Source organism: Podarcis melisellensis (genome assembly GCF_964234715.1).
Source record: "Podarcis melisellensis genome assembly, chromosome: 6".
Classification (NCBI taxonomy): domain Eukaryota; kingdom Metazoa; phylum Chordata; class Lepidosauria; order Squamata; family Lacertidae; genus Podarcis; species Podarcis melisellensis.
In genome coordinates, this window is record NC_138538.1 from 1,310,663 (window position 1) to 1,334,915 (window position 24,253).

General features: G+C 45.9%; 1 protein-coding gene across 2 annotated transcripts in view; it reads left to right on the plus strand.

The window, feature by feature from the left end:
• The first annotated feature begins 287 nt into the window (after positions 1-287).
• The window catches only part of LOC309373054 (uncharacterized protein), a 71,674-nt gene continuing 47,708 nt past the window's right edge, over positions 288-24,253 (plus strand). The window contains exons 1-3 of one of the 2 annotated variants that reach the window (XM_081917253.1): positions 288-597; positions 9,794-9,934; positions 10,803-10,961. In XM_081917253.1, coding sequence (XP_081773379.1) covers positions 516-597; positions 9,794-9,934; positions 10,803-10,961 — 382 coding nt within the window. In that variant the 5' untranslated portion in view covers positions 288-515. Of the gene's footprint in view, positions 598-7,315; positions 7,712-9,793; positions 9,935-10,802; positions 10,962-24,253 lie in introns of those variants that run through there. The other variant, XM_081917252.1, reaches the window with a different exon arrangement.

A 24,253-nucleotide genomic window follows, 5' to 3' on the forward strand; every position in this document is an offset into this window, starting at 1 on the left:
TGGGGCTTGTCAGCCCCAGCCGCAGTTCAGCTCTGTTCCCACCTCACCTGGAACCTCTTCTTCTCATGAAAGCAGCCCAGGTGGGCAATGACATCCACTTTGGAGAGGGGAATACACCTGCCTCCTGCAGCCAAACGGCCCTTTCCCCTTTGGCACGGCTGATGCCCTCTTTCTGAATGCCCCAAGCACAAGGCCACCCAGACTCAATGTCTCCCTTGGTGCTTGGAATCGCCTGGAGGCAGCTCCTCATTTCAGTGATCCTTGCATTTTGATAACAGAAGGGCCACGCCCAGGACTCAGCAGAGTCATCATTGCCTGCCTACAAATGGGGTGCTGGCTTGGAAAGGTTCCTCTCCAGTCACTCAGATACTCCAGCCTTTCCCAACCAATCCATTCCTTTCTGCTTTCTGTCCATTCTGGGTGGAGCTGAGAGATTCCCATATGTGCTGTCAGTTCCTTCTGCACGGGATATAAAGCCTTCTGGGCGCAGGCAGGGGACTCAGACCTGCTTCACCATGAAGTCCATCGGCCTCTGCCTGGTTGCGCTCCTTGCCTTCTGGGGTGAGCTGGGACCTGTGTCTGGTCAGATGCCTCTAGGTGAGTGTCTCCTTGGACTCCCTTGTCCCAATCTCCATCTTTCTAAGCCCCCATGGGAAACACTCTCTAAGGCAGCCTCCCTCTGAATTGGCCACAATTCTCATGAGCCTCTGCATCTTCTGGCTGTTCTGGTTTGGGGCTGATGGGAGGTGGAGTCTGGTGGGCACCAAGTTGAGAAACCCCTCATGGGTAGCTGAAAGAGTCCTGATTTCCAGCATCCACCAACTGAGCTGGCGTTGTGTCCTCCTTTCATGACATTCTCATGAGGGATCCTTCGGCCAGGTTTCTCCCACTCCTTTCTAGCAGGTCAGATAACATCTTCTGTTTCTCCCTCACCTGGGAGGAGCCATCGCTCACTCCCTGCTCTTGGCTGGAGGAGTCCTGGCAGGCAGGCATCAGATGTGGCCCTGGGACGTCATGGTTGAAGTTTGGATCTGCTTGCTAGAGAGAGGTGTCCCCACCAACCACAGGTTGACTCAACACTCAGCCGCCCTCTGCTCCTGTGAGACACATGGTGCAAAGCTGAGAGAAGGAGGGAAGACCCCACACAGTGTGTCCATGCCCCTGCGGCAAGCTGGGCTCCCTTTCTGCTTCCTGGGACAGGGGGACACCTACGGATATTGTCAGTTACCTGGATTGGGTTATCCCTTTTTATTGATGCTGTTGCATTCTGATCTGTTTCTTTGTATCTGAATTTGTACTGTTTGTTTGTTTGTTTGATAAAACATTTCACAGTGGTTTACATCAATATAAAGACATAAAACCAGGCAATATAATAATTAAAAGTTGAAAGCAAAAAAACAAATTAGAAACAAACACCAGCAGACCATTGTGGGGGGAAATATTCTCAATTGACTGTACAGGCCTGGAAGAATAGAAAGGTTTTCAGCAGGTGTTTAGATGTTGGCACAGAAGACTCCTGCTGAGTCTCCAGTGGCAGGGAGTTCCAGAGGGGTGGGCCAATGACAACTTGGTTGTTGTCAAAGAAGCCTCAGCAACCCAAGAAATGACCAAAGATGTGTGGGATGTAAAACACAGGAGCAGTCAATGACAACATTCCTAGAGTGTACATGTTAGAACATGGGGAGGGATGTCTGTCCAGCAAGCAGGTAAACTTCCTGGGGACGGACTTCCTCCGCATGTGACCAGAGGTGGGTGTGGCCCCACCTGTGCAGGTAATGATAAAAGCACAGGGCAGGCAGCCATCTCTCTCTCTTGCCTCTTGCCTCTCTCTTGCCTCTCTCTGCCATCTTCCTTCCATGAGGAACATCTAAGGATGCTCTCTTGGCTCCCAGCCAAGAGAGGAGATAAGGACTATCTTGCTACAAGATAGATTCTAAATGTATTTTACCTTTTTAAGTCTGTGTGCCTTCTGGGATCATATTGTGAACAGAACGTGAGTAAACTCTTTTATACTTTTATAAAGACTGTGTAGTGTCTTGTATTTTAAGAGGGATCAAAGGGGAAATTACCAGAGTAATTATTATAGAGGTTCTAGCGAACCTGTGCACACGTTACCGTTGCGAACTAAAAGGGGAATGTTTATAAACTCTGCTGATATTTTGGGAACTTGTTAGCACAAGTTGGATTAGGATATAATCTTACAATATATCCTCTCCTGCACCCCTGAACATTCCCACAAAGGGTTATGGGCCCAGTATTGCATATTTCTGCGTATTTTTGAAGGATTGCTTTGGATTGTGATTTTGAGTTGAGTAGTATTTTTCTGAGTTAACTTCCTGGTAAGCACATGGTCCTTTGTTCCATTGTGCAGTGGGGATTAAGCAACCCCCCCCTTCCCTCAGAGTTCACAGTGACCCAAGGCAGTGAAGAATTATTTTGAGATTTTTGAGATTTTGATTTTAAAATTTTGAGAAATTTTGAAATTTTGAAGAATTTTCAAATTTTTGGATTTTAAGATGGCTAGAGCAGCTTTTGATAGTGATGCAAAGCTAGGAATGCCTGTGCTGAATGAACACAATTTCATACACTGGAAGCAGCGCTTGATAGCATGTTTAGATTATAAGCACATTTTGGAAGCTTTAAAGCCTCAGCCTACAGGATCGTCTGAGGAGGATTTAGCCAAGATAAGTGCTTGGAAACGCATGAACAGCGAAGCTAGACACATAATTTTGAGTGGACTTCGCGATGAGCAGCTATCATTAATAAATAGTACAGATGATGCATCTCAAATCTTAAGAGATATTGAGCGCGTGTATGGAGAATCTAGCATAAACTGCTTCAGAAACTTGGTGTGTAAATTAACCAGATTGAGGATGAATTCAAAAGAGGAATTCACAGAGCACATCAACAAGTTTACTGAGATTATTCAAAGAATTGATTTGACTCCCAAAGCTTTTGATGAAGATACAAAGATAGCATTTTTGTTATCATCACTTGGACCACGCTTTAGCGCATTTGTAAGTTTGATGGATCATAGACAAGGTCTGACTTTTAAAGACTTGATTGGTTATTTAAAAGAAGAATGCAGAGATAGAGCTGAATCTCCAGTGAGAAATGCTAGAAGCAAAGACAGTAGTTATGCATCTAGGCAATTTACAAAGTCGAAAGAGATGCCTAAGAAAGTGATTTGTTTCAATTGTAACAAAGAAGGACACATTGCAAAGAATTGCAGGGCTCCTAAAGCAAAGAAACCCCACCCCTTTCAGCCAAAAGGAGAAAAGAAGGGGAAATGTGAATGCACATGGCTACTGCAAGAAAGGAATTTAACAGTCCAGAATCGTGAGAATAGACGTAATAAATGGATTTTAGATTCAGGTGCCAGTTCACATTTTTCATATAAAAAGGACTATTTTAATGAGATAAATGATGAAGAAGGATCTGAAATTGAGATTGCAGATGGCAACATTGTTAAAGCAAAAGGTGCAGGTTCCATGAGTCTGAAATGCAATATAAACAATGAATGCATTGAGAACACAATCTCTAGAGTTTTGTATGTTCCAGAGCTGAGCTGCAATTTAATTAGCGTGTCCACTTTGGACAAGAAAGGTTTCCAGATCACATTTGGAAATGGAGAATGTAAAGTGACTAGAAATGGCAAAGTGTTTGCTCAAGCAAAGCTAATCAATGGTGTATATGAGCTTGATCTTTCAGAGAATCAGTCTGCAAAAGTGGCACATTCCAGCCAGAAGGATGAAGCAGATCTGGACCTATGGCACAGAAGGCTTGGACATAGAGACACCAACGTCATTCTGGATCTACAGAAAAGAGATCTTGTAAGAGGTTTGCAGGTAAAGCAGAGCAACAAAGCTCCAGCAAAGTGCATAAGCTGTATTACTGAGAAGGCTGTAAAACCTTCATTTCCACGTTGTGCAGAACAAAGAAGCAACAAAGTGCTTGACATAGTGCACACTGACATATGTGGACCCATGAATGTTCCCTCACTGGGAAAGAATAGATATATTTTAATATTTCTGGATGACTTTTCAAGATTTTGTGTTGTATATTTCCTCAAAGAGAAGAGTGAGACAGTGGACAAGCTCCAGGAATACATTGCCATGGTCAAGAATAAATTCCAAAGAGCTCCAGCTGTGCTAATGAGTGACAATGGAGGTGAGTACTGCTCAAATGAAACGCAGGCTCTCCTGGCCAAGGAAGGAATTGCACACGTAACCACAATTCCTTACACACCACAGCAGAATGCCATAGCTGAGAGAAAGTTTAGGTCCATTATGGACATGACAAGGTGCATGCTAAAGGATGCATGTTTGCCACAGAAGCTGTGGGCCGAAGGAGTGTACACATCGGTCTATTTGCAGAATAGACTGCCAACTAAAGGTGCAGAGCGCACACCATTTGAACTTTGGCATGGGAAAGCTCCCAATCTTTCGCACATACGTGTGTTTGGAAGTCCGTGTTACTTCCACGTGCCCAAAGAACACAGACACAAGCTTGACTCCAGGGCAAAAGCAGGTATCCTTGTGGGATATGCCTCTGGAGGCAAAGGATACAGAATTATGGACTTACAAACTGGTAAGACAAATGCATACCATGCGGTTTATTTTGATGAATATGGAAAAGTAGACACTAAGAACACTGTTGTGGATTCTTCAGATGAGTCAGAAAGGACTCAAGAGTTTGTATATTTCCCTTTTGAGACCCCACAAAGTAATAATCTGCCTTCGAGTGTTACAGCGCCCCCTACAGGCAACACACTAGAAGACGCAGAGGACCAGAACCCTGGCGGCACCAGAGACGAAGATGAGGACTCAGATGGGGACATGCCTGCGTTGGAGGAGGATGAGGAAGCTGATGCGGTTGCAGAACCAGAGGTCAGACGCTCGTCCAGAACCAACAAAGGTGTCCCACCATTACGGTTGTCCTACTTTGCAGGGTCGGCGTTTCCACAGGAACCTTCCACTTGGGAAGAGATACAGGAGATGCCAGCTGCAGAAGCCAGTCTCTGGAGGAAGGCCGCACAGGAGGAGATGGATGCACTGCATCAGAACAAGACCTGGACACTCACTGAGCTGCCTCCCGGTAAGAAGGCCATTGGCAGTAAATGGGTTTTCAAGGTTAAGAAGGGGTCAGAAGGAGAAGTGCAGCGCTACAAAGCTAGACTTGTAGCACAGGGATTTTCACAGCGTTTTGGTGAAGACTATGATGAAGTTTTTGCACCAACCGTGAGGTACAGCAGTGTAAGAATGCTTTTAAGCATTGCAGCCTCCAAGAAAATGAGAGTGAAACACATAGACATTGCTACCGCTTTTCTACATGGGCAGATTTCAGAAGAAATTTATATGAAACAGCCCAAAGGTTTTGTGAAACCACATGAGGCGCATTTAGTGTGCAAACTCCAGAAAGGACTTTATGGACTTAAACAGGCTGCTAGAGCCTGGAACCAGAAGTTGCATAAAATGCTGACGCAACTTGGGTACAAGCAAGGCGACGCTGACAAGTGCTTGTACAGTAAGTCAAATAATGGACAATTCTCATATATTCTAGCATTTGTTGATGACCTGATTATTGCCACAGCAAGTGAAAAAGACTATACACAGATAGTAAAACACCTTAGCAAAGAGGTGGAAGTCAAGGAGCTAGGAGATGTCCAGTACTACCTCGGGATCCAGGTGGAAAGAGAAGAGGACGGTTCATTTCTTCTCAGCCAAAGACAGAAGATCCACGAGCTAGTTGAGCACATGCAGATGCAAGACGCACATCCAGTTGCTACACCGATGGCTACTGACTTCCTGAAGAATCAGCAGGATTCGAAGCAGTTGCCAGACAACAATGACTACAGGTCGGCGATTGGTAAACTTTTGTATTTAGTTACCACATGTAGACCTGACTTAGCTAATGCTGTGGGGATTCTTAGCAGAAAAGTGAATTCTCCCACTGAGCATGATTGGGCAGGTGTAAAGAGGGTGGTGCGATATTTGAAGGGTACCATGAATTGTAAATTAAGGTTACCAGCCGTCAGAGACCCTAAGTTGGTTGGGTATACTGATGCGGATTGGGCTGGGGATAATGCTGATTATAAATCAACAAGTGGTCACGTTTTCATGTTTGGTGATGGACCTGTTGCATGGGGCAGTTATAAACAGAGCTGTGTAGCATTATCTTCCACAGAATCAGAATACGTTGCAGCAACAGAAGCCTGCAGAGAGATCGCCTGGCTTGATCAACTCATAAAGGACTTTGGGTTGGTGAGAAAAGGGCCTGTCAGCTTGCTGGAGGACAATCAAAGTTGCCTGAAGCTGACACAGAGTGAGAAGTTCCTGGCCAGAACAAAACACATTGGGGTTAAATACCACTACATACGCCAGATGATCCAGGATGGACTTGTGGAGCTATCCTACTGCAGCACCCAAGAGATGACTGCTGACATCCTGACGAAACCCCTACCAAGAGAGAGTTTCCAGAATCTACGTGTCAAGCTGGGACTCTGGGTGGTTGAATAAAGTTGTTTATATTTTGTGTATGTTGTATTGCCTGAGAAGGGGTATGTGGGATGTAAAACACAGGAGCAGTCAATGACAACATTCCTAGAGTGTACATGTTAGAACATGGGGAGGGATGTCTGTCCAGCAAGCAGGTAAACTTCCTGGGGACGGACTTCCTCCGCATGTGACCAGAGGTGGGTGTGGCCCCACCTGTGCAGGTAATGATAAAAGCACAGGGCAGGCAGCCATCTCTCTCTCTTGCCTCTTGCCTCTCTCTTGCCTCTCTCTGCCATCTTCCTTCCATGAGGAACATCTAAGGATGCTCTCTTGGCTCCCAGCCAAGAGAGGAGATAAGGACTATCTTGCTACAAGATAGATTCTAAATGTATTTTACCTTTTTAAGTCTGTGTGCCTTCTGGGATCATATTGTGAACAGAACGTGAGTAAACTCTTTTATACTTTTATAAAGACTGTGTAGTGTCTTGTATTTTAAGAGGGATCAAAGGGGAAATTACCAGAGTAATTATTATAGAGGTTCTAGCGAACCTGTGCACACGTTACCGTTGCGAACTAAAAGGGGAATGTTTATAAACTCTGCTGATATTTTGGGAACTTGTTAGCACAAGTTGGATTAGGATATAATCTTACAATATATCCTCTCCTGCACCCCTGAACATTCCCACAAGATGCTCCTTTACTGTGCTTTAATTTTTCAACCTGTAATTAATCAAGAGGTCATTAACAAACAATAACTATAATTATACCTCTTCTGTGATGGCAAAGTCCGGCTCCTCTGAGATCGAATAAATGACGTTAGAGGTGCAAGGGTGGAACTGTTAGCTCTGTGCAAAGAACTGGAGAGAGCAAGTTTGAGGGTGTGTATGATCCTCGGCTTGTCATTTCTAGCCGTCCTCCTCACTCAGGCACCTCTGTGGAAAGGTTGCCACAACCTTTCAGCCGTTGGGACCGTTTGTTACCAAACCTGCTGGGGGAGAAAGGGTTTCCTCTCTGTCCTGCTCACCACTTTCACCATCCTCCTGAGCTTGCTGTGATTATTCTGCAATCCTGGGCAATATAAGGGAGCAATCCGGTTGGGCAGTGGACTCTCCACTTAGCCTCACCCACCATGAAGTCTGGTGCTCTTGTGCTCCTTGTGGGGCTCCTCGCCCTCTGGGCTGAGCTGACACCCGCCTCTGCTCAGAGGCTTCCAGGTAAGGGATCCTCTCTCCTCTCTCCTTACAGGCACATGGGTCAAAAGCATTTCTCTGGGAATTGTTGAGAGAAGTGCAGTCATGAAAATTCCTTCAGGAAGCTGGGGAAGCTCAGGGGAACAGCACTTGAGTTGCATGCAGAAGGTGTGTGGTTTCATTCCCCACTGGGAATGCTGAAATTCAGTGAGAGGGGGGCGTTCTGCCACTCTGCTGTGCCACTGGACACCCCCACCAGCCAAGGTACCACTGGATTCCCCCTCTTGCCAAGGTGTTCCTTATATAATTTGCTCCCCTTCCCAGCAATGAGACTTTGCCAGGGCTTCTATGAATAAATGTGTTGAGGGGTGTGTGTGTGTGTGTGTGTGTGTGTGTGTGTGTGTGCACGCACCAGACTGGGTCTTTGACCCGGGTGACAGAAAGCCTAGCTTTGGCCCTTTCTTGTGGAGTGTTGCTTCAGCCTCCTCTCCTCCCCCCTCTCATTGGGAGTCCTCCGGACAGCCCTTCCCACTGCCCTGGTCTCTGAGCTGCCCCTCCTGCCCCAGAGAGAGGTGCCTCCCTCCCCACACTGCCCCACAACAGCCTGGGAAGAGGATACACCCAGCCTTAGTGGCCCAAGGGAGACTGGTCGAAGGTGAACGTGAGGCCAGCACCTTACCTTGGCAGGCAGCAGCAACAGCAGCAGCGGGCACTCAGCTCCCAGGCAGGTCTTGACCACAGCAAGCACAAGAAAGACCAAAGCAGTGATGGCCAGTCAGCCAGCCAGCCTGCCACTCGTCTGTCCATTCCCAACAGCAAGGGCTGGTGGACGGCCTGGCTGGCCTTCCTCACCCACCTGCTTACTCTGAGGCCGCCTCAGCTCCTGCCAACCAGCATCCCCTGGCCAGTCCCAGACACACCCTTTGCCTGTGGAGCCTATAGCCAGGGCTGCTGCAGTAAACAGCTGTGCAAGCCTTTGGGAGGCAGAGACACAAGAGGGAGGGACGGAAAGAGAGACCGAGGCCAGTGTTGCCCATCACTGAAGGCAACCCAGGGTGCCACAACACACTGGTTGAAAACCACTGCCCTAAGCCAATGATTCAGCTCTCCTGTTCAGATTTTCAAAGAACAGGGAATCTGATTCTCCTTATTTTTGTGCACTTGATCTTAGCCAAAAGGCCGAGAAGCGATCTGATTCTCCTTATTTTTGTGGTTGTAAGTTGCCGATCAGAAGGTCGGTGGTTCGAATCCCTGCGACGGGGTGAGCTCCCGTTGCTCGGTCCCTGCTCCTGCCAACCTAGCAGTTCAAAAGCATGTCAAAGTGCAAGTAGATAAATAGGTACCGCTCCGACGGGAAGGTAAACAGTGTTTCCGTGCACTGCTCTGGTTCACCAGAAGAGGCTTAGTCATGCTGGCCACATGACCTGGAAGCTGTATGCTGGCTGCCTCGGCCAATAAAGCAAGATGAGCGCTGCAACCCCAGAGTCGGCCATGACTGGACCTAATGGTCAGGGGTCCCTTTGCCTTTACTAAGGTGCTTCAAACTGCTTTTAATCTTTTGTTTTAAGGTTGTAATGTTCCCTGGGACCTTAGGGTGAAGAGCAGGTAACTAATGAAAAGGGCTTCCCATTAAGATGAGGTGTAGGATGTCCACTAATACATTGCCTCAGAAATGCCAGCCCTTTTCTGACTCCCCGCTGTGGCCAAGAGCTGCACCCCTTGGGAGCAGCAGACTTGAGGGGTGCAGATTTGGTGCCACCTGCTGGGCTTCTGAGGCAGGGCAGGAGGAACACTTGCCTTGCAGCCCAGACCCACTTTCAGGTAAGCTGCAGGAGAGACTTAAGGACACACACCTTGTACCTAGAAGCAAGCCCCGTCCATCTCCCGGGAAATGATGAAGATATGAACAGGATGCGGGCTTAGAGAAGACAATAGCCTGATCCTGCAAGCTGTTATTACATTCTTTTTTTAAGCGGCAGAAGCTTTCGATTTTCACAGTGGAGTGGAATTGAAAAGCCTTCTTTTCCTGCACTGATGAAGGGCTTGGTAATCCATTTCTCTCTCTCTCTCTCTCTCTCTCCCTCTTTCTCTCTTTCTCCATTACAGAGAAGCCTGGCACCTGTCCTACTCTGATCCAAAACAATGACACCCAGTGCGGCCAGTTCTGCTCCAGTGACAGCAGCTGCCCAGGGAGCGAACGCTGCTGCCAGACTGCCTGTGGGCAACAGTGCATGCTCCCACATGAGGGTAAGCAGCAGCCCCACTTTTTGGGGGGAGAAATGAAGTCAGGAACCTCCCATCTGCCTCACCTTCTGACTGAAATGTGCTCTTGATCAGCCACCCATGCAAACAGGGTTTGGGTGCATCTCCTGCCTGGACCCATGTAGGCTTTAACGCTGTAGTTCAGAGTCAGGCAAGAGGCACTGCAGTTCAGCATCCCACCCGCCATGGTGTGGCTTGCCCAGACATGACAGCTGACCTCCACCTGGCGCACTGCCAGCAGGGTCCAACCAACAGGAGGGAGGCAGGCTGTGCACAGCCTCAGTCCAGAGACTCACCTGCTCCCAGGTGTGCAAGCAGGTCAGATCAGGGGGACCCCATTCATTCCAGGCAAAGAGGAACAGGCTCCTTTCCCTGCAAGTATTAATGTGGGGTTTGTTAAAAAATGAAAACAGACCTATTCATTTATTAAATGTCTATACAGCCCTTCATCCGAAGATCACAGTGCGGTTCAGAAATACTGACAAAGAATGAAAAAACATGCGTAAATTCAAAGCTGAAAGTTGTGTAAAGATTAAAGAAAACACTCAATTCCATGATTTGCAAATTAAATAATTACTTTGTCTTCTTACTTAATTTGTGCAGCCAGATAGTTGTCGGTCCTAGACAAGATTTCAGCTGAATAAAATACATTCAGAAAATGTTGGGAATGCACTCAGTGTTGGCTTACAGCCCCATAAATGCTTCTGAATACCAGTCATGGCAAACACAGGAGGGGAGAAAGTGTTCTTCATCTGCCTGGCCACTGTGAGAACAGGATGCTGGACCAGGTGGGCCACTGGCCTGATCCAGCAGATGCTCTTCTTAGGTTCTTAGGTTCTCCTTTCATCCCCAGTCTACCCTGGATACTGCCCCAGACTGAGCCCCCAGCCAGGCCAGGCTACGAACTGCTTAGCGACTTGCAACAATGACCAGGACTGTGGCTCAGTCAACTTGCCACGCAAGAAGTGCTGCAGCAATGGGTGCGGGAAGACTTGCCAAGCGGCTGAAGAAGGTATCTCTTGGATGCGGGAGATATGGGGACCTGGTGGGGAGGGCAGTTGTGTGTACATGTGCGTGGCTGGCAGAGGATTCTGCCAAGGAAGAGGTGCTGGGGCTCACTCAAAGAGTCTCCTCTCCCTAATGCCAAGCTGTGTGGTGGTGGCCGCTGCCAGTGGTAGGAGCATAGGAGGGGAAATGAACTCTGTCCATGCTCAGGAGTTTATTTCCTCTTGGTGATATCCTCACACGTTCCAGAGTGAGTCCTGGCATTCAAAACAAAATTCCATCTCACTACTGACTGCTGTCTCCTCCTCTCCATCTCCTTTTTCCAGAGCACCCTGGTGTGTGCCCCAGAAGGGAACTGGTGAATACCTTGGTCCCTTGCAATGACACCTGCAGAGACGACCGAGACTGCCCCCTCACCCAGAAGTGCTGCTTCACTATGTGCAGCCGGGGCTGCCTGGACTCAGGTACTGGCAAAACCCCTGGCCCCTTCCCCGCTCCCACCTCTCTTCTCTGGGCACCTAAGTGCCCTGGAGACTGAGAACATCCCCTCATTGACCTCCATCCATTCTGCCTCCAACAGTTCACAGTGACAGATGCCAGCTGCCACCCAAAACTGGACGATGTTTAGCAGCCTTCCGCCGTTACTACTACAACCCATCGGAGAAGAAGTGCGTCCTGTTCACCTATGGTGGCTGTGATGGTAACAGCAACAACTTCGAGACAAAAGAGGCATGCGAGGCAGCCTGCGGGAAAATCAGCCCAGGTACCAAGTTTGGGACCCACCAGAAATTCATATTCATGGCTTCATTGATTGTGTTTATATATCTCCTTGTCCTTCGAGGAGCTGAACTTCCCCTTCCTCATTTAACCCCAACAACAACCCCGTGAGGTAGGCTAAGCTCAGAGGAAGCCACTGGCCCAAGGTGAAAATCATGTCTGAGTGGGGATTTGAACCCACATCTCTCTCAGGTCCTAGTTCAACACTCTGACCCCCAGGCAAGGCAGTAGAGCCCCTCTGGGAAGGCTGGCAACCCCATCCAAGAAGCTGGCCAGAAGGGGTCCAGAGTTCTGGGGAGATTGAGTAGACTGCTCTGTTCTTGACTTTATGTTTCATATCATTGAGGGGATGGAGCAGTTGGGATTTCTTAGCTGTGCTCTCCCTTCATGGACAGAGGCTGGATATGGGTGTTGGAAGCCACAGGAAGGGAGAGGGCTGCTCTTGGGCTCAGATCCTGCTTGCTGATTTCCCAAAAGCTGGCCCTGGCTGGGCCTGTGAAAACAGGATGGTGGACCAGATGGGCCATTGGCCTGATCCAGAACCTTATGTTCTTCTTAATATTATCACTTTGTGCCATAATAAAGTGTAGGGACATTTGTGCTTGGGGCAATTTGAAATTTCAAGGTAAGAGATCGTATCTGAAATAGGACACTAAAACTTTGGATTCAAAATCCAACGGTGGGGAGCCTTGTAAGAATGAAGTTGGCCTTAGAAATTCTGACACCCCAATTTCAAAGTCCTTCTCTGGGAGGTGGAAATGACAGTTTGGCAGCTGCGGTGTATTTGACACGTTGCCATCAGGATTCATTAAAAGAGGACGACACTCCTTGCAAATCCCCAGAATAAGGAGGATTCATGTATTAGCTCCATGTTTGGTGATAAGCAATCTTTGCCATAGGGTGACTCCTAGTCTGTGCCCCAAATCATATGTTTTTGCAGATCTTGGAAGGAGGGTTTGGGGTTGGAGCATTTGGCATAGGGTTGAGAGGCGAGAGGACTGCAGAGATTTGAGCCAGCAGCCGCAAGCAGGTCCCCAAATTCAGTCCCTGAGCTGGGGGACTTCCGGGTTAGCGCGATCGACTAATGGCAGATTCCCTCTGAGCTCCGGCGGGAATCGGCTCCGCAGGATCAGGTCTTGCCGCTGCGGCGACGCGGGGACCCTTAAAAATCATAGGCGGTGAAGCCTGTGAGCATGGTGACTCAGCGGGCACCATTTGCGCCCCCCCAAGCTGCGAAGGAGCCTTTTTAAAGGCTCCGGAACAGGGATGGGGTGAGCGGCGCGGTGCTGAGAGTAGACTGCTCCTTCTGCGGAGTGAAGCCGCACTGCCATTGTCGGAGAGCGCTGACTTCTTCTTGTGAGCAATCGGACTGTAAAGTAACAACCCGTGAGTAGTACGGAAATTGGATCTTTAAAGAAAATTTTTATGAATTAAGCACGATCAGGGAAGGCTTAAACAGGAAGTCCACCTCCCCGTTTTGTAAATAATTTAAAGCAAAGGACCTGCTAACTAGGGTCGAGAGAACTCTTTTTTTTTTTTTGGTCAAATATTTTAATTTCACGGTTTGGCAGTATAAGAAATCTTACTGGAGGATCAAGAACTAATTTTGGGAGCTGAAGTGTCACCCCCCCCCCCCGGACCCAGGAGTGCCCCGTGAGAGAGCCTGTTGATGAGGTATCGAAGAGTTTGACAGCTGTCAAATTAGCTGTCAAGACGGAAAAAGAGAACTTTGTTTTTGTTGTTTCTGCTGGTTATACTTGTTACAATTTGAAAATAAGGAAGAGCTGATACAAACTAACTTGACTTTTGGATTTGAGCTGAAAGGAATATCAAGGAACCAAAATCCCTCTAGAGGGGGTTTTGGGACATTACAAGAATGGCTGGAGGAGGGAAAATCCAGGCGGAATTGGACAGAGCATTTGTTCTCTTGGGAAAGATACAAGGCCAACTTGATGTTTTGCCTACAAATGTTACAACTCTGGACTTAACAGTAAATAACATCATTGAATTTGATAAGGATTTGAATCAGGAAGCCTATTCAACTGGGCAAACAGAGAAACTTGAGAGCTTTGAGAATTTGGAGAAGGAGATAGATGTTGTCTTTGAAGAAAAAGAAGGAGGAGCTGTAATTCTGCAGGTGTTAAAGGAGAGCTTGAGGCCTGACATGATGGCAACAAAGGAAGATAAAAATTTGATGTGGAAAGTCTGGCCTGAATTGGAGATTGAAAAATGGAAAGATCTCCTTATGTGGAGATCTGAAGACCTAAGGATTACAAATTTGATGGTGGAAGTTGGAGCTTTGGGGACATTTGGTCTTGAAAGGAGTAAGAAACAAGATTTGGAGTACCCCATAGGCTCCACTTTTAAGTATGGAGGTCTGGCTGGAAGAAACATGGATCCTGTTGGGCCGGAGCATCTCCGAGATTTGGTGTTCAATATTAAGGACTATCAAAAAGACTGGCAGAGAGGAACTGACAGAGAATTAAGAGCCTCGGATGTGAGATCTCCAGGCTGATAGTAGATTGAGACTGATGGACACTTGTTGGGGACTGAAACCGGGAAAGGGGGGGTGGAGTTTGGGAATCCAAAGGGGACATAATTATAATTTGTTCTGTTTTTATTCTGTTTTGTTATTGGTATGAAAATTGGGAAATTCGTGGAAGGGAATATTGGTCGATCTTAGAAAAATGTTTTAAGAATGAGTATTGATGTATAAGTATTGATGTTTAAGTTTGGATAAGGCAAAACTGGTTTTTAAAATGAACTAAATTAAATGAAAATAAGGTTAGCAAAAATAAATTGAGGAAATGGACTAAAGAGAAAAAGTAAAATAATAATATGTTAAAATAAATTATTAAGTTAAAGTTGAGAAATAAGTAATAAGGATTTGCTGAGCTAACAATTTAAATTGGAATACAAGAAGGGGAGGTGTGAGGAGGTCTGAGAAATAAGGTAAAAGAAAATAAGCAATTGAAATTTTATGTGTTTTTAATCGTTTTTAAGTTTGGTATTTTTGTATGTTTGTTATTTTTTGTTTATTTTTGTTTTAGTTTTATTATTGAAAATGCTAATAAATATTTAATAATAATAAAAAAACAAATTCAGTCCCTGAGCTGGGCTGGCCCAAATAGCCCAGGCGCAATTCCTCTCTGCCTGGAAGGAGAAGAGTCTGTGATTCCTTTCCCCTAGTGGCTGGGGTGTTCTCGAAGCTACCAGCATGAGTTTGACCAAACTGGGGGAGGCAGTGGAAGACAGGAGGGCCTGGCGTGCTCTGGTCCAGGGGGTCACGAAGAGGCAGACACGACTAAACGACTGAACAATAACAGCAACAGCAGTGGTTGGGACGGGGGATTTGCATTATTTCTATGGAGGAATGCATGCAGGGAATATGAAGTTGCAATTAAAAACTCTGGAAACATCTGGATTTTACACTTCCCACCTGCCCTTCCTGCCCTAAGAAATATCTTCCTGCTTTCTCTTTCACTCCCTTCTGTGGCCTCAGAGGTCTGCAAGCTGCCAAAGGACCCTGGCCCATGTGAGGCTTTTTCACAATTTTACTACTACAACTCAGCCACCAGGAAGTGCGAGATATTCGTCTATGGGCTCTGCGGGGGGAATGGCAATCGGTTTCCCACCAAACTGGAGTGCATGATGGTCTGTGGACAAACAAGTAAGATTCTTGTCTCCATGTGTGTCTGCACTTCTTTGTCTCTCTATCTATCGCTGTCTCTAAATATTTATAAATGTGCATGTGGAGGGCAGGGGGCAGACTGTGGAGGTCCACAGGGTTCTCTCTCAGCTGCCTTGCTGGTCTCATCCTGCCCTACCCATGGGTGAGTTTACCAACGGCTTCAAGTAACAATAAAGGAGATTCTGACTTCTGGCAGTGAGAGCTTTTCAACAGTGAAATGGTCTCCCTTGGGAGGTGGTGAAATCTCCTTCTTTAGAGGTTTATAAGCAGGGTTTGGCTGTCTGTCTGTGAGGAATGTGGTTCCTTCTTTAAGGGGGTTGGGCTAGATGACCCTTGGGGATCCCTTTCAACTCTACAATTGTATCTGTCATTACTGCTGCCTGCCCTAAGGGCCAGTGCTCAATGACTTGGCTGCCTCCCCCTTGACTATTTTTCTTTTCTTCCCCCAGAAAACTCTAAGGAGGACTGAGTCTCTCAACCTGATCACCCTGTCTGAGAAGACCCCAACCCCAGAGCAGACATCAATGTGTTGCCATGCCCCCTCCTTCTATCTCTGGGGAGGCTGCTGTGGGAACCTCTATCCCCAAATAAAACCTGAGATTTCTGGCATGTGCTGAGTCTGGTTCTTGCATTGCATGACATGAGGCCTCCAGAGGAGCCCCACATCCGCTGCTGCCCCAGTGGGGGGAGAGCATCTCTCAAAGCCCCTCAGCTGCTGGGCTGGTGAGATTTGGGCCTGGGGCCTGGAATTGAAGAGGATAATCTGTGGTTTACAAACCTTTTTTGGGTCACTGCCCCCTTGGTTCCATAAATTCACCCCCAGTTCCCCCTTACCGCACCATATAAAAAACAATATTCAGAGTAGTCGTTTGAGCCAGCCCACTATGGGAGATAATAGCTCTGAAATTCAAACAGTAAAAGGTTCAAGCTGGATCATCAAACAAAAGGCTTTGGCCAAGATATTGAAAGAAAACAGCAGCCAGGAGGCCTGATCTTTATTGTTGCACCAAAACCTCAAACTACAATGTAAAGGAAGCAGAGAGATGCCCCAATCAATGGGTGCTCCCGCTTTAAGAGGTTTCTCAAAGTTACCCACAACACCTTGTTGCAAACGTCACACGTATGTCATAAACATGTCATGGAACAGGAGTGACGTCTGTGCAGAAACCTGATGCCCTGTCACTCAAAATACCCTGCATCCTTGTTCCGAAGTAAAACAAAAGGAAGTGTAAATACCAGTCTGAAGCCGGTTTCGATTGCTTGTTCACACTTTTCACTGACAGCTGCAGTACCAGCCTAGTCTTTGCTAGGAGGCGCTGTTTCATAACCTTTCTGCTATGGTGCTTCTGATTGGATAGCCAAGGCTGCTCCAAGTCTTCCTATATTTATCATTCATGCATTTTAACTCTTTCATTGTGAGCTACTTTGGGGACAAGAAAAGTGGCCAATACCTCTTTCGACAGCAGTGGTTCCCAAAGCATACCTGAAGAAGCGTCTCCACCCCCATCGTTCTGCCCAGACACTGAGGTCCAGCTCTGAGGGCCTTCTGGCGTTTTCTTACTGCAAGAAGTGAGGTTACAGGGAGCCTGGGAGGGGGCCTTCTCGGTGGTGGCACCCGCCCTGTGGAATGCCCTTCCCTCAGATGTCAAGGAAGTAAACAACTATCTAAAGACATCTGAAGGCAACCCTGTTCAGCGAGACCACCAAGCCCAGGAAGGTGACCTTGGCCTCACAGCAGCCGCTTAAGGACTTTGGCAGCAGTTCCTGCACCATCCCTTTATTATTTCTCCAGCCCTTGTGCTCCCTTCCTCCTGCCTTCTTGGAGAAATACTAAAATCAGTTCCAAATTTGGAGCACACACAACACACTCCCCATCCAGCTTCATATTGTTATTCAACAATTCACCACCAGGGGGGAACCTGCTATAGCAACCCCAAGAACGTGCCCCAAGAGACATACAAATCATGTGAAAGCTCAGAGTATAAGGCTTAGAATAGATGCAAGGAAACTGCATTTTGCTGCTTCAGAAGATAGAACCGGATTCCAACTAAACATTGGAAAAACTTTCTACTGGTAAGAACTGCATGACCTTTCTCCGGATTCATTTCATCCTCTCTCTCTCTCTCTCTCTCTCTCTCTCTCTCTCTCTCTCTCTCTCTCTCTCACACACACACACACACACACACACACACACACACACACACACTGGGACCTTAGAGTTAAGAGAATGTAATTAATAAACATGTATGAGAATGTAATTGATAAAGGAAAGTCTGACTCCCCTGCGATCAAATAAATCATGTTACAAATGGACCTAGGAGCCAAATATTTGAATGCCCCCCTTCGCAGGCGATGGGCATTGGCATTCAGATGGTGTGCATGCCCCGTGCCACATGATGGATTATGCAGGGCAGAGCTCATTCCACTTGGTACCCCTGCCGATGCCAGGGTGTAAATGTTGCCTATGGGCAAAGCAGTGGAGAGGGCCAGGTCAGGGGTGGGCAGGATCCTTGGCTGACAACACCGAGCTCCCTTGGCCCCCTCCTTTGGAATGGAGGAGCATCGTCCACTGGCAAGTACAATGTGCCTTGGTCCAGCCAGGTCTGAGTCTAACAGACCCCAGAGAGGAAGACCCAGAATTGCAGAGCTTTGAGAAACTAAAAGACAAAGTGTGAGATTGGCTTCATTATTATCAAATAATGGAGGCATACAATTTGGACAAGAAAATTGGCTTCCAGGTGGAAAAATCAAAATTGGAAACAGAATTGTTAGAACCCAAAACTAAGACTCTGTCAAGAATGTATAACTTGCTGTTAAAATGGAACACTCAGGATGAAACCGTGAAATCTGCTATGATTAAATGGGCACAAGATGTTGGACACAACATCATGTTGGCTGACTGGGAACAATTATGTACCACAGGTATGAAGTTCACGGCATGTAATGCCTTAAGAGAGAATATTATGAAAATGATATACAGGTGGTACATGACACCAGTCAAGCTTGCAAAAATATTTCATTTGCCTAATAATAAATGCTGGAAATGTAAAGAGACTGAAGGTACATTCTTTCACCTTTGGTGGACGTGCCCAAGGATTAAGGCTTTCTGGGAGATGATCTATAATGAAATGAAAAAGGTATTTAAATATACCTTTCTGAAGAAACCAGAGGCCTCTCCTCTGGGCATGGTCGGCCAATTAGTGTTAAAGAAGGACAGAACTTTTTTCAGATGGAAAAATCAAAATTGGAAACAGAACTGTTAGATCCCAAAACTAAGATATTATCTAGAATGTATAACTTGCTGTTGAAATGGAATACTTAGGATGAAACGGTGATATCTGCTATGATAAAATGGGCACAAGATGTTGGACATAACATTATGTTGGCTGACTGGGAACAGTTATGGACCACAGGTATGAAATTTACGGCATGTAATGCCTTAAGAGAGAATATTATGAAAATGATATACAGGTGGTACATGACACCAGTCAAGCTTGCAAAAATTTACCATTTGCCAGATAATAAATGTTGGAAATGTAAAGAAAATGAAGGTACATTCTTTCACCTTTGGTGGACATGCCCAAGAATTAAGGCTTTCTGGGAGATGATCTATAATGAAATGAAAAGGGTATTGAAATATACCTTCCTGAAGAAACCAGGGGCCTTTCTCCTGGGCATGGTCGGCCAATTGGTGTTAAAGAAGGATAGGATTTTTTTTATGTATGCCACAACAGCAGCAAGAATACTCATCACAAAGTATTGGAAGACACAAGATCTACCCACCCTGGAAGAATGGCAGATGAAAGTTATGAACTATATGGAACTGGCGGAAATGACTGGCAGAATCCGAGACCAGGGAGAAGAGTTGGTGGAAGATGATTGGAAGAAATTTAAAGACTACTTAGATAAATACGGTAAAATTAAGGAATGTTAGAATGATGTCGGAATGAAGTTAAATGGTTTTGGCAGTAATGTTATAAAAGAGTATGTAAAAATGGATTGTTATTAGGTGAGAAGGTAAAGTTACAATACATTAAGGTAAAGGATTAAGATAAAAACAAAGAGGGAAAGGATTTGCTGAATTAACTAATTGAACTGGAATACAAAAAAGGGAGGCGTGAGGAGATCAGGGAAACAAATAAATGAAATATAAGATATGAAAAGATTGATTTGTTTTTAACTGTTTTTTATTTTTTTGTATTTTGTATTTTTTCTCTGTATTTTTGTATTTTTTATTTTATTTTTTTCTTCTTTTTTACTTTGTAACCTCTTTCTTTTTGTAAAACTTTAATAAATATCTTTTTTTAAAAAAAAGGAAAGGCTGCCTCTGGGCGAAGCAGTGGAGAGGGCCAAGTCGGGGGTGGGCAGGATCTTGGCTCCCTTGGCCCCCTCCTTTGGAATGGAGGAGCATCTTCCACTGGCAAGAACAACATGCCCTGGTCCAGCCAGGTCTGAGTCTCACAGACCCCAGAGAAGGAGACCCAGAAAGGGGTTTGTGGAGGAAGGAGGGTCTCTCCAACCGGAGCGCCACCATCCCTTTCTCTCTGCTGATGGTACAGCTGGGAACCCCATGGAAAGGCATCCTGGCTTGCAGAATCTGAGCCAAGAAGCCCCTTCTTCCTTGGGGAGGGCGGTGTCATTTCAAGCAACCCATCTTCTGTGGAAATGTTATCTACATCTTTGCAGCTGTTGGGATGGTTTGTTACAAAACTTTGTGGGCAGGAGGGTGTGGGGAGAGGCTCCCCTCTGTCCTGCCCAGCACTTTCGCCATCTTCCTGAGCCAGCTGTGATTCAGCAATCCTGGACAAGGCAAGGCAGCAGGCAGGCTGGACAGTGAAAACTCCGCTTAGCCTGACCCACCATGAAGTCTGGGGCCCTTGTGCTCCTTCTGGGGCTCCTCGCCCTCTGGACAGAGCTGACACCCGCCTCTGGTCGGAATCATAAGACAAGGAAGATCTGTCCTGATTTGACTGTGGGGTGTTTGCACATTCTCCCATTTTCCTTCACCCATCCATCACTATTCAATGCCTTTTCCTGTTACTTCTCAAACTGCAAAAGTCTGATTCTCTTTTAAAGTGGAGTCCTTGTGCTAAGGTCACAGAGCCAATTAATCCAGTTTAAGTGTGCAAACCCAATGTTCAGGTATGTTGTTGTTGTTTATGGTTTATTCAATTTATATATCACCCTATATCAAAAGATCCCAGGGTAGTGTACAATATTAAAAACACATTACAGAACACCAATGAGAAAAACATAATAAAAACATACCAAAAAGCATACTGACAGACAGTCCAATAATAGAATAATCATCAACATAACAGTCCTTTGGTGGAATCCCTCCTGCAAATTCTGACAGTCAGCTCTGGGCTTAGTATTAGGGCAACTTTCTATGTTTCTTCTTTTTATAATTGTTAAATTTCCTGTTTTACAATTTAAAATACTCATTTCAACATCCTTAACATATCAATGACTTCCCTTCTTTTCGTTCCATGCTTCATTTTGCTTATTAAAAATACCCGCATATTTTACAAAAACTAAACCATTCATTATTCCATTATTGCATTCATCAAAATGTATTTACACTGTTCGATTTATCTTAATGCTGTCAACATTTTCAGGTGCACACAATTATTTCCCATATATTCAATAAAAGTTTTCCAATCTTCTTTAAATGTAAGTTCTTAACATACAGAATAAGAGAAATGTTAAGTCTGTAAGTTGTGCATATTCTGTCAATTTAAGTTACCATTCTTCTTTGGTTGGAACCTCACTCGTTTTCCATTTTTGGGCTCACAAAACCCGGGCTGCAGTTGTAGCATACATAAATAACCTTTTCCGACACCTGGGAATTTAAGTCTGAATTATCCCCAACAGAAAGGACTTTGGGTTTGGGGGGAAAGTACTTTTCCAGCTCACCCAGGTTCCCCCAGGCATCCCGTTAGTCATTATGGGCAGAGGAGCCAGTGGCCTGATCCAGGAGATGTTCTCTTTTTGCTCTTACGTTCTCTGCGAACCTCTGCCCTACACACACAGCCCTGTTGTCCAGATCTGGTAAGATTTGCTGGTGCCAATCGCAAGAAGTGCGGCTCAGGCAGAGCAAGTCCCCATGTGAGCAACATGTTGCTGGTCCTGGTGCTTCTCTAGAACAGAGAGAGAATGTGCTTGAGCCATTGACTAGGACTTGTCGTTGGAGAGTCAGAGAGGTCTTTGTGTGTGTGCTTTTTCTATGGGATCTATTTGCAGAAGTACTTCCAGTCCCAGAGTTCTTTGTGCAGATGCAAAAAACAAACAAACATAGAATGGATGGGGAGGCAAAGTAGCCCAGCAATTAGGGACATGGATCACAATGATGCCTGTAAGATTTACAGATCAAAATATATGCAAGTAAATGGAGCCATCTTGCTTTCTGCTGCTCCAGAGGATAATGGATTCAAATGACAAGAAGGGAGATTCTTGTCTTGTCCTAAATGTTAAGATGGATTTTCTGCCAGTAAGAGGCATTCAACGGTTGGGTAGTCATCTGTGATTCTGGCATTCCAAGGGTTTGGGCTAGATCAGGCTTCCTCAACCTCAGTCCTCTAGATGTTTTGAGACTACAATTCCCATCATCCCTGACCGCTGGTCCTGCTAGCTAGGGATCATGGGAGTTGTAAGCCAAAAACATCTGGAGGGCCAAGGTTGAGGAAGCTTGATGCTTGGGTTCCCTTCCAATGCAACAATTCTATGATCCTGTGAAATAATATCTCATACTGTACTCAAGTATTCTACAAACTCACTAAATAGTTCCATGTGAAATACTGTATCTCAAAGAAAAACATTTTTTGGAAAACATTGCAAACTTTCTCCAGAACCATTTCATTCTCTTTATCTCTCCCACACACAGGGCAGGTAATTAATAAACAACAATATTTATTCCCCCCCCCCCCCGAGAAAGTAAAGCCTAGTTCCTCTGGGATCAAATTAACTACGACAGAGATGCAAGGATGGAAATGTTGCCTCTTTGCAAAGCACTGGAGAGGACCAGGTCCGGGGTGGGCAGGATTCTTCGCTGGCATAATTTAAGCCAAGAAGCCCCTTCTTCTTTGGGGGTGTCATTTCAAGCAGTCTTCCTCACTCAGGCAACTGTGTGGAAATCATGTTACCACCTCTTTGCAGCTGTTGGGATAGTTTGTTACAAAACCTTGTGGGCAGGAGGGTGTGGGGAGAGGCTCCCCTCTGTCCTGCCCAGCACTTTCGCCATCTTCCTGAGCCTGCTGTGATTCAGCAATCCTGGACAATGCAAGGCAGCAGGCAGGCTGGACAGGGGACTCTGCACAGTGTAGAATCATAGAATTTTAGAGTTGGGTGGTACCCCAAGGGTCATCTAGTCCAACCCCCTACAATGCAGAAATCATAGCTGAAGAATCCTTGGCAGATAGCCATCCAAGCTCTACTTGAAAACCTCCTAGGAAGGAGAGTCCTTCTTCTCTTTGGTGATCACTCATAGCTGAGTAAGATTGTCTTCCATAAATGCTATTTTAACAATGAGTCCATAAGTGACTGTGGAGGCCAATTCTGGATCCCCAAGCCCTTCCACAGTGGGGACATTGGTTTCCGGGTGGGAGTTGATCACGGTGTGGATTTGCCAAGCGTGCCTTCCTCTTAGTACGTTTCTCCCTTGCATCCTGAGTTCGAGTGTCTTCAAAGCCCAGGACACCTTTGGTAAAGGCAGTTCTCCAACTAGAGCGCTCGCAGGCCAGTGTATCCCAATTGTTGGTGTTTATACTACATTTTTTTAGATTTGCTTTGAGATAGTTTTTAAACCTCTTTTGTTGACCACCAGCATTATGCTTTCCATTTTTAAGTTCGGAATAGAGTAGTTGCTTCGGAAGCCGATCATCAGGCATCCGCACAACATGACCAGTCCAACGAAGTTCATGTTGAAGAATCATTGCTTCCACACTGGTGATCTTTGCTTCTTCCAGTACACTGATATTAGTTCACCTGTCTTCCCAAGTGATGTGTAAAACTTTTCGGAGACACCCTTGATGGAATCTTTCAAGGAGTTGAAGATGGCATTTATAAGTGGTCCATGTTTCACAAGCAAGTAAGGAACTGCCTCGTTCCTTGAGACTGAATCTGTATCCACCGCCCATGTGCCTGTTCATGACTTTTTGTTGTTGTTCTAGGACCTTTCATGGTATTGATGTCAACTCACCAGTTAGTAGTTCCCTGAGTCTTCTTTTTTTGCCTTTTTGAGCATGGGGAGAACATTTGCCTGCCTCCAGTCTGTAGGGACCTCATCTGTTCTCCAAGAATTCTCAGAGACGATAGACAAAGGCTCTGAGATTACACTCAAAAGCTCCTTTAGTACCCTTGGATGCAGTTCATCAGGCCCCCGAGTTTTGAATTCACTTAAAGTAGCTAGATGTTCCCTCACCACCTCTTTTCCTATCCTGGGCTGCAGCCCCCTCCTTACATCATTTATTTGGTTCTCACCAGGTTGAACATCACCTTCCTTTTGGGTAAAAACAGAGGCAAAGTAAATGTTGAGCCGTTCCGCTTTCTATCTGTCACCCAATAGCATTTCTCCATCTTCTCCACAACGAGGACCTACTGTTCTTCCTCTCGCTTCAGAAGTAGCTGGAGTAACCTTTTTTATTACTTGACCAACCATGAAGTCTCTCTCTCTCTCTCTTACACACACACACACACACACACACACACACACACACACATGGACCTTAGGGTTAATGGAAGGTAATTAATAAATACTTTGGCCACCTCATGAGAAGAGAAGACTCCCTGGAAAAGACCCTGATGTTGGGAAAGATGGAGGGCACAAGGAGAAG